General features: G+C 35.6%; 1 protein-coding gene across 1 annotated transcript in view; it reads left to right on the top strand.

The window, feature by feature from the left end:
- The window catches only part of LOC135686546 (bone morphogenetic protein 1), a 38,443-nt gene extending 24,473 nt beyond the window's left edge, over nt 1–13,970 (top strand). Inside the window, exons 3-15 of the mRNA XM_065202800.2 lie at nt 371–491; nt 2,795–2,976; nt 3,263–3,487; nt 3,925–4,266; nt 4,601–4,710; nt 5,157–5,385; nt 6,357–6,479; nt 6,801–6,967; nt 7,548–7,722; nt 8,117–8,242; nt 8,419–8,561; nt 9,634–9,829; nt 11,041–13,970. Of these exons, the coding sequence (XP_065058872.1) occupies nt 371–491; nt 2,795–2,976; nt 3,263–3,487; nt 3,925–4,266; nt 4,601–4,710; nt 5,157–5,385; nt 6,357–6,479; nt 6,801–6,967; nt 7,548–7,722; nt 8,117–8,242; nt 8,419–8,561; nt 9,634–9,829; nt 11,041–11,489 (2,588 nt within the window). The 3' untranslated portion in view covers nt 11,490–13,970. The remainder of the gene's footprint in view (nt 1–370; nt 492–2,794; nt 2,977–3,262; nt 3,488–3,924; nt 4,267–4,600; nt 4,711–5,156; nt 5,386–6,356; nt 6,480–6,800; nt 6,968–7,547; nt 7,723–8,116; nt 8,243–8,418; nt 8,562–9,633; nt 9,830–11,040) is intronic.
- Nucleotides 13,971–14,289: the final 319 nt, after the last annotated feature.

The raw sequence follows: 14,289 nt of genomic DNA, 5'->3' as shown, positions 1-14,289 counted from the left end.
TTACAATGTTATCAGATTTAAACAAGGGTACTTATGATGTTATAGATTTTTATGCTGTCTATTTATAGTTGATACGCCCTTTCACCTTCTGGTTATAGCTAGACAGCTGAAATTAGAATATTGCATAGATTCAAGGCGAATCAAAGGTTGTTTAAAGCATCGGCAAGAGTTTAAGGGCTATAAGAATCGGTATATGATGGTAGATAGCGTTACAATTTTCAGCCTCAATGGCTGTAGTAAAATTCTAAAATTCTCTATGATATAAAAGAAGAAGGCAATCTTCTGTCCAATGGAACCTATGTCCGCCGTAGCAAAACAAATGAGCCAGTACGCACTGCTTCTAAATAAATATATTCTTCTTGTTTTCCAGGGTATCAGAAAGCTATTATCGAATCTGCCATTCGCCACTGGGAAACAAACACATGTATTAGCTTCGTACCCAGACAATCTGAGAAGGAGTACACAGTATTTCAAAGTGATGGTGGCTGTGGGTAAGCGCTTTCATTTAAGAGCTTTGGCGTGTTGCTTAAATACAAGTTCTCCTTAGCTATTTATTTAAGGTTTATGGAGATAAATGTTGTTGGTATATTGCCAGTTGTGTGTAAAACTTGGCCGACGAAGTAGTGGGTTTAAAGCAAGTCGAGGAATCACTAGGATTTGGTAAATGCACCACTAATCATTTCGAAATATACTTGTTTTTGTTTGCATTCCCTATCCCCTTCCTCCATTCACTCAGGGCCTCCGACGAAGGGGGGTGTCCATTGCTCCCCCCCCCCCATTTTTTTGCAAAAGAATAGAACTTTTCAAAAAATCTTTTGTTAGAGGTGTTAAATTTTTCCTTGCCCCCCCCCCCCCACTTTCAAACCTGTGTCTGAGCCCATGTCACTTTGCACAAAACATGATCTATCTTATTCTGCTAAATTCTGGTAAAAAACTATTTGGTAGGGAAATTCTTTCCTTATGACTAAAAAATTGAGGAGAACAGTGCGAATTAATCCTATATAAAAAAGGTATATGATTCCGGTCTCATTTAAGGATTTCTAGCAATCTTAACAGAGTGCGGAGAGGCTGCGGCCTCAACTGCCTTTAGAGTTTCCCGGCTTGTTTGCCCGCTAGAAAAAGAGATCCTGATAAGGTACTGGGAGGGAAAGTACATCAACAAGAAGTGTATTCAATATCGTCCAGCTTCTCTAAGAGACTTTCATAACCTTCGAAAGGGCAGTGGGAATCAATGTTGAATAGAAGATTAGTTCTGAAATTGTTGCTAGGATCTGAAAGGGATCTTAAATAGTTTCTTTCATGTTCTAATGGCTTAAAGTATGGATTTCAATCATTTTCAAGAAGGAAACAGTGGATTGGCCTTTGATAGATGTCTGGGTGGAGTAACCGAAACAAGAGAACTAGTTATCGTGATCTCCTTTTGGATGTTTCTATAAACTAACTTATCAAAAGTAAATGGTAACTAAGTGTATTTGAATATTTCCATGTGAACTCATAACTTACTGACTTGCTGTCTTATGATATTCAAAGAATCTCTCTAAAGTGTCACCCCACTGAATAGATTATCGATATCTAATGAAGGCTGAAATTCCTAATGTGCTAACTGATACGCAGAATTGAAACTTAACCATATGAAAAACGATTCTTTGCAAAAAGCTGATACTAGTTTTAATCCATTGCCTGTCAAATTGTAAAGCCAGATACTAGATCAATTTCAGAGTAAGACCACCGAAAGCTCTCTACTTTTCAAATATCAGGTAAACATATCCCCTTGTCTATATTGCAAGGAATTTATGCTTAGGGCTATGATTTTAAATTTGATGCCTGTAGAAATTGTATCGTGACATTTTTCAGAGCAGTCATAGTTTTCTTGAATTTTCTTTAATCTCTTTTCTTTTTAACCTCAGATGAATTAGGCTCATGAAATTTTGAGTAATCTCCTAACTTCTAGTTCCTCTAATTTTGAATTGTTCCTCGGTCTTTTTTCCTTGACGCTTCTCAAAGTCATTTTAAAAGGCTTTAAGCATATCCATAATGAACCTCTCTTTCATATTTTCAAATCATATCACACTCTGTACTTTATTATACTACTACTTTATAAGGGCATGATGAGGGCAATCGCTTTTTTACAAGTGCATATCACCAAATGAAAGGCACCGCTTTCTTCAGATCGCAAATGCAGATGAAGTAATGAACGCTGTGGGCCATCAATTTATACTATTTAACGACTCTTCTTTTCTCATTATTCAGTCATATGTCGTGAATTTTAGTGAAATTAGAGTTGCAAGTTCTTCGAAGATGCTGGAAGTTCAAAATGTCTGAATGGACGTATACGCAAAATGATCAGTCATAAGAGTTTCGGATTGATGACGTAATAAAAAACAATTTTTATATTCAGGATACAGGAAATTTCGACCCCATATCCTGAAAGAACACCGCTAAATACCTCGCAAAATCAGCTGAATCTGTTGCAAATCCACTGAGATATTGCCACATAAGCACTGGCTCTATTCTCATCAAATCACTGTAATTTGGCCGTGGTTCTAAACATTTATAAACCAGGCTAAAACAACAGTAATCCTTTAGCAAATTTCGTGTATTTTACTGACCTTATCTCAGTCAACTGATTTTGCATTTTAAGATGTATTTCGTAACGTTCTTTCGGGATACAGAGTCAAAATTCTTGAATTCTAAAAATAGAAAATGACGTCACAATCCGCCACTCTTTTTAACTGCATTTTATCTTTTTGTAAAGCTATTTTGAAACAATTTAAATTTTGGTGCTTCCTCACAGATGCTGCTCGTATGTTGGTCGAATGGGTGACGGCGAGGGACAGGGGGTGAACCTCGCAGGAAACTGTATACGAAATGGCACCATAGCCCATGAAATCGGCCATCTAATTGGATTCTGGCACGAGCATACGCGCCCGGACCGCGACAGCTACGTGGAAATTGTGAAGGACAATGTTCTTACAGGTAAGGGCTTCTCATCCGTTCAATTAGTAACCAGCTCGAGCGGGTGCAGGTCCAACCTTTACAGTAAACATTGCTCACTGGTTCATTTTGAACCTTTCAAACTAACTTTGTTCACGTGGTTGTGGCTTTTGGATATAGTCTGTCGTATAGGCCCATTCTGTAGTATAATGTTTTTGTTTTGTCCTTTATGGTTTCGAGTTTCCCGTAGAAGCGATAATTTTTATATAATTCCATCAAGGGTCTGTAAGAATTGATTAATTTATCCGTTGTATCTATCTGGTTGTAGGCGAGCTTAAAAACTTCCGAAAGTTGACATTCGACGAAGTCAATTCGTTCAAGGTGCCATACGATTTCAACAGCATCATGCATTATTCAAAGACGACATTTTCAAGGACAGGATACGACATTACAATAAGACCACTTAAAGGATTGTATACCAAACCAATTGGCCAGCGTGTCAGACTGAGTGAAAAGGACATAAAGCAAGCGAATCTTCTGTATAACTGCCCGAGTAAGAAAAGCAGAATTCCTTTATTTTCTCGCATTTTCTTTCTGTAACTGTTATGTTTGGTAACACCGACAATATGCTCCTTCTCAGTGCCCTAATTATTTTGCTCCATCTAAATAAATATTTTCAAATTATCAGAATCGTGGGAAGGATTCTAAATTCTTCACGGAAAGAACTGAATCAAAAATGTATTACTTGAAAAGGTTTAGAGAATCGCCGCTGCCATGAAAAGATTGGTTATGTGTCATTTATAATTAGCTAATGGGGTTTAAGACAATTAAAATAATTACCCAATAGTTTCATTGCTTGAATAATTACCACCTTCAAAAATCATAGACCAAGCAGTAAGAGCAGTAAGTATCGTCGCTCAAGCGCGAATTATGTTGAAATATATTTATACATTTGATTTCCCGCCCATGTAGTTAATGTGTCTTTTCTAGCATGCGGAAGGACAATGGTAGAATCATCCGGCAATTTTTCCTTCTTGACAACGAATATGCGAAACCTTCAGCCCTTGACTTGCTTATGGAGAGTGCTTTGGACGACGGGCGAGAAGTTGACTTTAAGAATAAAGTCAATTGATTTTAAACATAACTGCAGGAAGGTGTATATGGAGATTAGGAATGGTACAAATGAGAAATCTCCACTTTATGGAAGATATTGCAGAGGAAAGAAACCACCAGAGACTATTACCCTTGCCAACTCCGGTTTATGGCTGAAGTTCCATTATGGATACAAGTACTTTACGACAAGCAGAATTGGGTTTACTGCAGAGTACACTGGTATGTGCTACCCTTTGTTACGTCACCAGACCTTCTAAATCAGTTTACCGAACCCAAGTTTTGTGCAATATTTCAATCACCTGCTAATTATTTTTTAGTTAATTGATAGAATAGAAAAAGATTTCCAATTAGTTTTATAGCCAGGTTTTTTTGAAGTGTTAAAGATAATCGCACGATAACAGATAGAGAGAGATGCGCTATGCGAAATGCAAAAGTAACCCTACATTTAGACTGTATCCAGAGGTCTAAGCGTTATCCGTATTCATTTTGTAGAATTTTCTGTATACCTTTCCTTGTTTTCATCGATTTGACATAAAACGCATTTGTGTTGTAGTAACTTGTAGTGGAGTGATTCAAGCCGAAAAAGGCGAGTTGATGTCACCTGGATATCCTGACAATTACCAGCCGAATAAGAAATGTGACTGGTTGATCGTTGTACCTAAGGTTGGTACTTTGATATTTTTTACATCATTACTTCGGTGTTAGGCTTTTATGAAATTTTGGTGACATCTTAAAAATATGCGTTTTTTAAATTTTTAGCATCGCCTAATATAGAGTTCGAATTTGAGACAGGCCAAATTTGAAAGTCTTTCCAATTAGCAAATGTGACATAATCGAGCCAATTTACTCTGTTTTTAAATCATACGTATAAGGTAATGACACTTACGATATTCATCATTCAAGAATATTAAGATAAATTTTTATCAGTATCCACTGAAGTCACTCAGTTTAAGTTTTCGCGTAGCTAATAATTTATCTGTATTCATCTGGTTATTCTCAACAGTTTGTGGTACAGGGTCCTTATTGATATCAGGGCCTAGACATGAATAGGTTTCCAATTTATAATTCTTTTATTATACTTGCCGTAACATCACTAGTGCACTTTGTAGTCTGGAAAAGTGGCCGTGCGTTTCCAAATGTTGGATCTTGAAAAGAGTGATGATTGCGAATACGATCATATTGAACTGAGTGATGGGATAACTGGGAAGAGACTAGAAAAGCTGTGTGGAAAGAAGGCTCCTAAGAATTATATCGTTTCCACTGGGAATAAGATGAAAGTGAAGTTTAACACAGATTCGGATGTACATCATCGTGGATTCGCATTAACCTTTGTTACTGGTTTGTCATAATTTTTCTTTGTGTTTTCCCTTTTTATTTGGCTATCTTTCTTGTTCTTTATCGTCTGAAGCCAGTTAAGATATTGAAATATCTTATGTTCTTTTAAACCTCTAAACCTTTAACTTCTCTTTAACAATTGCAAGTTTTGTCACCGTTTGATTGAGTCAGGTATTTATTATATCGTTTGCAATTTTCAACGAAACTAAACATTTTCTACATTTACAGTAACCAGAAAGCCACCTAAATAAGCATTGTAGAAATATTACCTAAGATTAAATAAGTTTTTATTCTGCTCTGAGCATAAAAGACAGAAAAAGTTTTCTATTTGACCAAAGCCATAACTGGATACTTTGTGTGAAAAAATCTCACAACGATTGACCACCGTTTTTTTTGGGGGGTGGGGGGAGTGGGGTAAAAAAGGTTAGTTTGAACGGAGACGTGCCATTTTGGTTAAAAATTTGGAGCCATCCTTCCGCACGTTTCTGAAAAAATGTGACCCATAATTCGGCAAACATGATGAAAACTGTACCCATTATTCGACAAAGCAAATAAAAATTTTAAAGCACATAAAAATCATCAAACAAATTTGGCATATCCTTTGCCCCAAAATCTCATCATTACATAAAGATTTCATACTTTTATTCCTAACTGGACATTCATTTTGTTAATGCTAAATCTCCCTCCTAATAATTTTGCAATATTTTCCCAAAATGATAGTTCCAAAACGCACATATTTAGTACAAACTAATGGCACGTCCCCGTACCTTCAAACATTTCAAAATACCCCCTCCCCCCCCTCCCCCCCGAGATCTTGTGACAGTTATAAGGCTGTCTCGTTTAAATTCTCAGATGCCTCCAGATAGTGCTTTTGTTGGCAACTAGAGTCAGTGGTTTTAAACTTCGTTGATTGCCTCAAGCACGCTTGTCTGTTCTCACAAACCCCCTAAAGATTATCCTTTTTTATGTCGCAGAAATCGACGAGTGCGCTTCTGGAGCTCACAATTGCTCGGAGATCTGCATAAACCGAATCGATGGCTATGAATGCCGTTGTCCAGGAGGTCAGGAGCTGCATTCAAATGGGCGTGATTGTGAAAGTAAGTACACATATTTTTAGGTATTCATCTTGCAGAATAGTACTTTTTACCATTTTTATCCATAATCGATACTGCGTACCTATAAAGAAATAACCATTGGAGTCCAAGAGAGAAAACGAACTCCATCTGTCTACACAATATGTCTGAGCAATAATACCATTTCTTATCGGCTATTTTGATACCAAGGAGCCGGGATCAAGACAAGGAAATAAACTATTGATAAACTTGACCAAGAATGTATGCCCCTTTCCCTCCTCTTTATTTATCAAAAGGTAATAAGCCGATCCAGCTAAAACATGCATCACAATTTCCTGTTGCCAGGGGCCTGTGGAAAGGTATACAAACAGAACGAAGTCGAAGGAACGATCCAGTCTCCGAGTTACCCAGAAAATTACCCGATCAACAGACACTGCAAATGGGAAATTCGTGCAAAAGATGGTTACAAAATATCTCTAACGATGATTGCATTTGACTTGGAAGAGAGTAAAGTATGCAGTTTTCATACCTTTTTTTATTTTTTGGCAAAGTCACAAACCATAAACAGTAGTTTACAAATACTTAAATTATGTTCAAGAAACAGTCTACAATTATTTGGTGGAAATTTTTATTCTATCCATTATGTTATCATCAGTGGTATTATATTCATGTTTTGTTGATCTTTTTTGTCAACAAGCCCGTTGACATAGTCGTATTAATTGTTATCTAACGTAGAAGACTTTGCTCTCTATCCTTATCAGCCTTTGCTCTTGTCAATCAAATTTGGTGTAATCCTGAACGTAATTTTCGTCTATCATAGTCAGGTTAAAAGGATTTATTTAACAACGAGATGCTACCTCTGTCTTAATTTCAACTTTTTTAGCTTCCAACGTATGATAACTGCCTAGATGACACTACGATTCATCAGTTAAATTATATATTTTTTTCATCTACGCTGGTTACAGCTCGTCTATCACTTCTTTCTGCAAGTTTAAGGTTGATGTTCTACAAACCGATTTAGTTGTCTTATATTGAATGTAAGAGAAAATACGTTTTTCTAAAGATTTTCTATTCCTCTCTTGTTCAACTAAGGTTTGCAATCCAAGTTACGATTATGTTGGGATTGACACAGGAAGCTCTTCTGAAAAGTTTTGCGGAGCGATGGAAACACCCAGAACGTTTGAATCACAATCTAATCGAATGAAAATTGAGTTTAATTCAGACAATACAGTTTCTGGTAAAGGATTCAAGGCCACTTTTATGCACAGTAAGTTAAAACCAAAGTATACTGTTTCCACCGTCTGTCGTACTTAATTTGAAGGGCTTGCTCGTTATGTTTACTCGTAACCTTTGCATGACCAAAGCTTTTTACTCGTTAAACTGGGAGTAACTGGAATGTACGGTGAATGAAGAAAACAAACAGAATAAACAAAGTGAAAGAAATAGTCTGCTTGGAATGTATAAGAAAGAACACTGAGAGGGAATAAATGGACACGATTGAGTTTATAAAACCTTAGCATCTAAATTAATCCATCTTTAGCAAAATACTATGAAAAGTACCAAGATCTGTTGTGCTATGTAAGTCTTGTCAACTGATCTGTGGAGAAATCTGCTTGAAATATGTACCAATTTGTTTCTGACTGTTAGTTTTTTTTTCGCAGTTCGCGACCACTGTGCAAAAAACAATGGGAACTGTGACCATATTTGTGCAAATGCTTTAGAAAAACCAATTTGTAGCTGCAATTATGGATACGTTTTGGACACAGACAAAAGACGTTGCATCGCAGGTAAAGAGAAATACCTACAGCAAAAGCATTTATCTACTACTTTAAAACAGTGATAATTTTCCGGAAATTCTCAACTCCTGTAGCAATTAAGGTGGAATTTTCCATTCCCAAAGCATAGTGAAAAAATTGCTTTCTGGATTTCTCCCTGTCAATAAAAAATTGATTTGCTTTTGCAGGTGCTTGTTCTACCAAGATAAACAGTACAACAGGTATAGGATCAGTTTCGTCTCCAAATTATCCGAGAAGCTATCAATCGGAAGAAAAATGCAAGTGGGACGTGATGACCTTGCCAGGCCAAAGATTCAATATCAGTTTCGATGTACGCATCTTTTGTATGTCTGTTATTTAAATAGGGTACTGAAATTCAACGTCATCAAAAGTCTATTTTTATAATTTTTTTTGGCAACATAACCTGCAAGGACACCATGGAGTACCTCTAATTGTCTAGTTAGTCTAATCCATTGCAAATTGACTTGATTATAAGAAATGAGAGATCTCAGGTTTGCTAAAAGATTTAGCTCTCGCGGGTTATGCGTTCTAAATTAAAAAGTTTTAGGAAGAGATTTTCATGACGTCATAACATTGGAATTCTACTCATCAATAAAATAGAGTAACCCACTCAAAATGTGGAATGCCTGCTTTTTCAGTAATCACCTTGTTGTTGTTTCTCGTTCTATATGAAAAATTTAGACAAGTTAGATTTTTATAGCTCCTTTGAGATTTTGCTTATTTGTAAGCAATTTGGTTCCCCGAGTCATCATTGCTGTACAACTGGTTGGTTTCTGTCAAAACTGGCAACTTGAAGTTGATTGCTTACAGTGATCATGGTCTTAGTGTTTTAGCGCCAAATTTTCCTTCATACCCACTGCTATGCAAAAAAAATTGCAAGTGCTCTTTGAAACCTTTGCATATTTGTTTCAACTGTAGAGAATTCTCTTTCGATTCTCTTTACGTTTATACTGGTGGATTATTGATTTGTCGATAACTTTATCGCTTTAGCTAAAATTATCGCTAATTTCTATATAATTTTAGCCACATGAATTCATGTCATAGTCAGGTGCAACATTTTAAACAATCGAAGATAGATGTATGATCAATTTAGGTAGATTTATAAAAGATCAAGTACTAATTTTTCTTACCTTGAACGATCCAAAGTGTTAATATTTACTAATCGATTAGCGTATTTATATTTATTTCGTTTACTCGTATATTTATAAACTTATTTGTAGTTTATCAATTTATCGACGTAAAACTTCAGAATATTCCCCTTCTCTGGATTTTATTTTATGTGCTTTTGAGCATACAGGATAGATTTTGTTAGTTTATAGCTTTCTTTTAATAGATTTGGCTTGCTTCTTAAATTTATAAATGTAATTCTCTGCCTTCAACAGGATATCATTTGTAACGAGCGCCTTTCAAGTAAACTGATGGTAAAGTGGTTGGTTGGGAAAAAGACACATCAAGAGTCAATTTGCGAACATAGTGGAAGAAAAAATGTCAATTTTCAGACCGAAGGAAATATGTTCAGTGTTGAATTCAAGCTTGGAAAAAATGATATGGGAGGATTTAAGCTTTCTTACACTTCATGTAAGTAAATTGGTCGAGTTTTAGCCAAGTTATTGTATTCACCAAATAGAATGATATTGGCTCTGTGATTTTCAGGTCAGCCAAACATAAACAATATTTTGATTAAGATATCTCAACTTTTGTAAACAGTAAGAATTCATTTTCTTTCTTGGCCTCTCCAACTATCTGAATGTGTTTTGTTCACTAATTGAGCAAGGATAAGAAACCAATCAAAATTGCTTTTCTTCCTTTTGTGTTCCTTTTGGTGTAAATTGTACTTCCCTTTTGGTCATTACTCGACATCCATACTTTCAGGAGTTTTGAAGAAAAGTACTTTAAGAATGCTGTATTTTTCATGCTTTTTTAAATTTTTCTGTTCCAACGGCTATATGGAAATAAAAAGTGTAAAACAAAATAAAAAAGGTTGAGTAAAAATAGTTTGTCTAGCTATGTAATGTATTTTAGCAATGAATTTTAGCAATGTATTTGATACTGCACTTGATAGTGCACTTGATACTGCAACTGATACTAAAACTGATGCTAAAACTGCTTCTAAATCTGATATTTCTCAAAATGTGCCGATACTGACATTGATACTGCACTTGATACAGCAACTGATACTGCACTTGATACTAAAACTGATACTAGGACTGATATTAAAACTGAAACTGATGCTATAACTGAAACTAATACTTAAACTGGTACTAAAGCTGAAATTGCCACTAAAACTGATTCTAAAATGGAACTTGATACTGATACTAAAACTGAAACTAAACCACAATTTAAAATAAAACTGAAACTAAAACTGAAATATTGTGAAAGTCAATATGCTGGTTTGAGTTGAATAAGGCTTGAATAGTAAACGAAGCTTAAAAAATTAGTTGTTCGACCATTAGTAAAGTATAGCCACGGCAATTTCACCTTTCAAACCATTTTGGTTGTAGTGTAATATAATCTAAAGTTGCATAAAACAGATTGTTCGGGAGGGAGGGTGGGGATGCAATAGACTATGTGCAAAAAGTTAGTGAAGTTACCAAGAGGCGTCAAGTTGAGCTTGTTGAAAAGAAATGGCCAAATTATCGGTCAAATAGACTTCTTATTATCAACGTAACATTGACGAAAAAAACAAATTGCCATCCCTCTTGAAAGTAATAAACATTACAAGTAAATTGTAAATAATAATATGAGAAATTGTGAACCCTAGAAAGACAACTGTATTGTTATTCTTTTAGTCTGTGGTGGAACTTTCCGTGCTACAAGGAAGGTACAGAGTTTTTTCTCCCACATCAAGTATGGCTCTCAGAATTACCCACCACAACAAGACTGTATCTGGCGGATTTCTGCACGAGGCAGAAGGCGGAAAGTTGAGCTTCGATTGAAAAAGTTCCAACTCGAGGACAGTCCCTGCAATTTTGACTTTGTAAAAATATACGATGGAAAAGATCTGGATGAGCAGAATTTGCTCGGTACCGAATGCGGTCATAAGCTTCACAAATCCGAATACAGATCGAGTGGACGGGTATTAACCGTGCATTTCAAGTCGGACACAAGTGTAAGTGGTTCAGGATTTGAAGCAGAATATGTTAAACCGCGCCGCCTGACGAAGAGGCACCACATCAGGCTCTACGATCCTTTCAAAGATGCAATGTACCTTTCAAGATCGAGGGATTTGTATTTTTAGTTACAGGCAAACAAAGAAGAAGCCGCGCTTTACCCGCGGTAAATATCAACGCACAAAGTGCCCCGCAGAAAATTGTGTTGTAAACGCAGAATAGGACATGGTGTAAACATGGTGTGGTGGGAACTCCTAGTGAGTGGGAGCAATTTATACCTCAAGAATATGTAGTTTTTCCGAATATGTCAGCCTTATTAAAGAAAATTGCTGAATGCTCAGTTAAAAAGAGGCGACGTAGATGATCCAGAGAGCATTTGTTTCAACCAATTATAATGTAAGGTGGAATTTCAAGAAATGGATATCAAATCTTTACTCCGCAGTGAAACATTTGGTTTGGATGCCTTTCATCGTTCGTTCTTGGTTGTGAGGTTAATGTGACATCACAAGCTAATTTCATCAAACCACTGCTAAGTCATTTATAAGCGAAATTTCGTCAAGATGTGTAAGAAATATATCGTCCACACTGCAATGAGCTTTATAGCTAAAATTTTTCTTCATGACTGCAACTTTCTTATGGCTGGAGCTGCCTTGAATGAATAACTTCAAAAGCTGGGAACATTACTGAAATGATGTAGAGAAATTCTGCTACAGATTTTATTCCCGTTTATTCTTTTTAATTGGTAACTGAAGTTTACTCTCCATTGTTATTTAATTCAAACGAACAGTACCATTATGATATGCTATAGTTAATTAAATGAGCTTCAAAATACAGTAGTTCAACAGTTTAGATATAGACATTTCCATTTTTCCAAAGTAGGAGAACAAAGATGATAATAATTTTGTAATCTGGATAAGAATTCGAAAATCGCTCTTCCTGCAACTTTTAACAGCCATTTTCGCATACATACTAAGGTATTTATAGTTTATTAATACTTAAACATTCCGTATATACTTTAAATTTATAGATAGAATTTCGTGTTATTTAAATTCCGCTGAATTATCAATTAAATATACAATTTGAACTTGCTGTAAAGATCTTTCTTCTTCTCTTAAGGTTACATTTACTAATATTTGCCATCTTAAAAGTTTCAGTGCTTTTTTCCGCGTTGGATTTGTGCCCAATTTCTTCGACGAGTGAATATCAAATTAAACTATAATATTGTCACGATGAACCTTTTTCACGGAAACCTGATGAAATGATTCTATGGAAAATCAAAAGAGTTTCGCCACATGTTCACTTGAAGCAGTTTTAATACGGTCACGTGAGATGTAGCTTGATTCCCATTGGTTCCTGCAACTTTTACGAATGTTTTGTTTGGAGACTTGGGTAGGGAAAAGCAGCAAAATATTTTCAAAGTAATGGAATTATTTGCTGGGGCCCCCGCAATCACTTCGCTGTTTGCCACTCTGTTAAAATCTAGTAGCCATTAGTTTTATTTTTAAAACCTTACTTTTAAATACTTATGTTTTTAAAACCACATATTGTCTAACGTCACTCAAAGAATTTTCCATGAACGGTTTTTAAGATGATTGACTAGAATCAAAGAACTATAGACTTACGCATTAAATTGCTGCGTCAATACGGGCTTTCTCGTTCCTTTCCAATTTAAGAAATAGGTTTATTTACTACTTTTTGGTATAAATGTAGTGCGATTCCTTGGGAATGTTTCTTGGGAACGTTTCATTAGGAATCCCACTTTCAATATTTTACCAAATAATAAATCTATAAAATTGTGAGTCTTTTGCTTAAAGATAACATTGGTACAACGTGTTACTTTTCGTGTTGCTAGGAACCTTCGAGCCCTAGAGGTTTAAGGAATCCGCCAAAAGCTATCGCCTTGAATACATTTTGTAAGACAGATTCTCTGCAATGTAGCAGTAAATATCTGTAATAAGAGATGACGGTCAGGGTCATTTGAACCAACCATTTTAGTAATCAAATAAGCTTATTTTTATAGGATGGCGGCCATGTTATTATAAAAAGGCGACGCTAGTTCATAGTTTAAAGGAAATAGTAATAGCTTAGACTGGGGGTTAATCGCCCTATAGTAAGTATGCTAAAACGCCTTTATTGCATTTTTAACTGATCTAATTATTTCGGAACCCTGTCACAAGCAATATGTTGATTAATTTTCTGCAATGCTAGATTTCTGTAAAAACTTATCTCCGTAAGCAGAAAAGGCAGATATTTATTTCAAAGAAACTTTCACCTTTAAAGCCCGTTAAAGGTTTTTTGTGTTTCAACATTCAAGAAATCTAGTTGTAAATCTCGCTGTTCCTATGTTAGATATTTGGCTGTTGTTGTCCCTGAGGCTTCTTTGATGCAGTCGGATCAGAGTTTATGACTGCAACTATTATCTTCAAATGTTGTTGGTTTAACGGTTAAGCCTTGTAAGCAGTTTGCCTGTAATTCAATAGCAATGTAATATTTGGGGGAAGTAGTTAATCTTATTGTTTATATTATTTCATTTGCAAATTTTGGCGATTGTTTGACGTATGATATCTTGTACCTATATTGTATATAAATATTAAATGAACTATAAGAAACTTGTTTCTTCTTAGTGTTTATTCTTCATTGCATTTTAGGCTTGGTTTTTTCGGATTGGCTGCTTCAGAAAAAGCAATCGGAAAATGAGGCATTTAATAAGAAAAGAATTTCAAAGGAAATCAATCCAAAATGGATCGAGATAAACCTAGTTTGAAATTTATCAAGTCAGTATGATTTGGCCACACTTGTTGGGCCCCATCCATGCATTAAAGGAGCATGCACTGTTACCTTGAATTATTAGAACTGCTCGTGCTCTTGAATTGCATATGTGCTTTAATTACTTTGGATGGACTCGATCAGATTTTTGCTTTGCGATTT

Source organism: Rhopilema esculentum, chromosome 6, assembly GCF_057945365.1.
Source record: "Rhopilema esculentum isolate cy_ngs chromosome 6, ASM5794536v1, whole genome shotgun sequence".
NCBI classification, from domain to species: domain Eukaryota; kingdom Metazoa; phylum Cnidaria; class Scyphozoa; order Rhizostomeae; family Rhizostomatidae; genus Rhopilema; species Rhopilema esculentum.
The sequence above is the reverse complement of the archived record's forward strand: the minus strand, read 5'-3'. Positions and strand labels throughout refer to the sequence as shown.